The sequence below is a fragment of the Frankliniella occidentalis genome, unplaced genomic scaffold, assembly GCF_000697945.3.
Source record: "Frankliniella occidentalis isolate FOCC.00 unplaced genomic scaffold, Focc_3.1 Scaffold651, whole genome shotgun sequence".
NCBI classification, from domain to species: Eukaryota; Metazoa; Arthropoda; class Insecta; order Thysanoptera; family Thripidae; genus Frankliniella; species Frankliniella occidentalis.
In genome coordinates, this window is record NW_026267766.1 from 11,558 (window position 1) to 12,107 (window position 550).

Consider the following 550-nt stretch of genomic DNA (forward strand, 5'->3'; position numbering starts at 1 on the left):
AGATAAATAATAATACCTTAGTCATTCCATCAAAGAAAGGAGGTCTCTTAATGTAAGTTGAACTGTCCTCCCATGGGTAAAGTGTACTTTCTGGGGCAGAAAGTTTCTGCCAGGATTGACTTCCAGTTTCAATTCGCGCATAAACCTCTTGGAACATGGCTGGAATAACATATTTGGACTCAACTGCCTGGATGTCTGAACGAGTAGGCCAAATGTCGTTCAAGAAAACAGGTTTCCCATCAGCATGGCCTGCAAAAAATAAAAAATTAGATTAAATACCATAAAATGGAGACGGACAAATTAAGTGATTGAAAATAAACAAGTAAATACGTTACCGAGAGGTTCTTTTTCAAAATCAATGTCAACACGGCCAGCAATTGCATAGGCTATAACAAGCATAGGTGAGGCAAGGTAGTTGGCTCTGGTACTTGGGTGAATGCGGCCTTCAAAGTTTCTATTTCCAGAGAGGACTCCACAGCAAACCAAGTTATTCTTTGAAGAAGAGAATAATTGATACAGATTAATTCAAATTAAGACCCTTAAAATTAAG

The 550-nt window shown here is 38.2% G+C and overlaps 1 protein-coding gene across 1 annotated transcript in view; it reads right to left on the minus strand.

The window, feature by feature from the left end:
* Positions 1-16: 16 nt before the first annotated feature.
* The window catches only part of LOC113203645 (cytoplasmic aconitate hydratase), a gene marked incomplete at its 3' end in the record, with an annotated part of 18,529 nt that continues 17,995 nt past the window's right edge, over positions 17-550 (minus strand). The window contains 2 exon segments of the mRNA XM_052275509.1: positions 17-249; positions 336-492. Coding sequence (XP_052131469.1) covers positions 17-249; positions 336-492 — 390 coding nt within the window.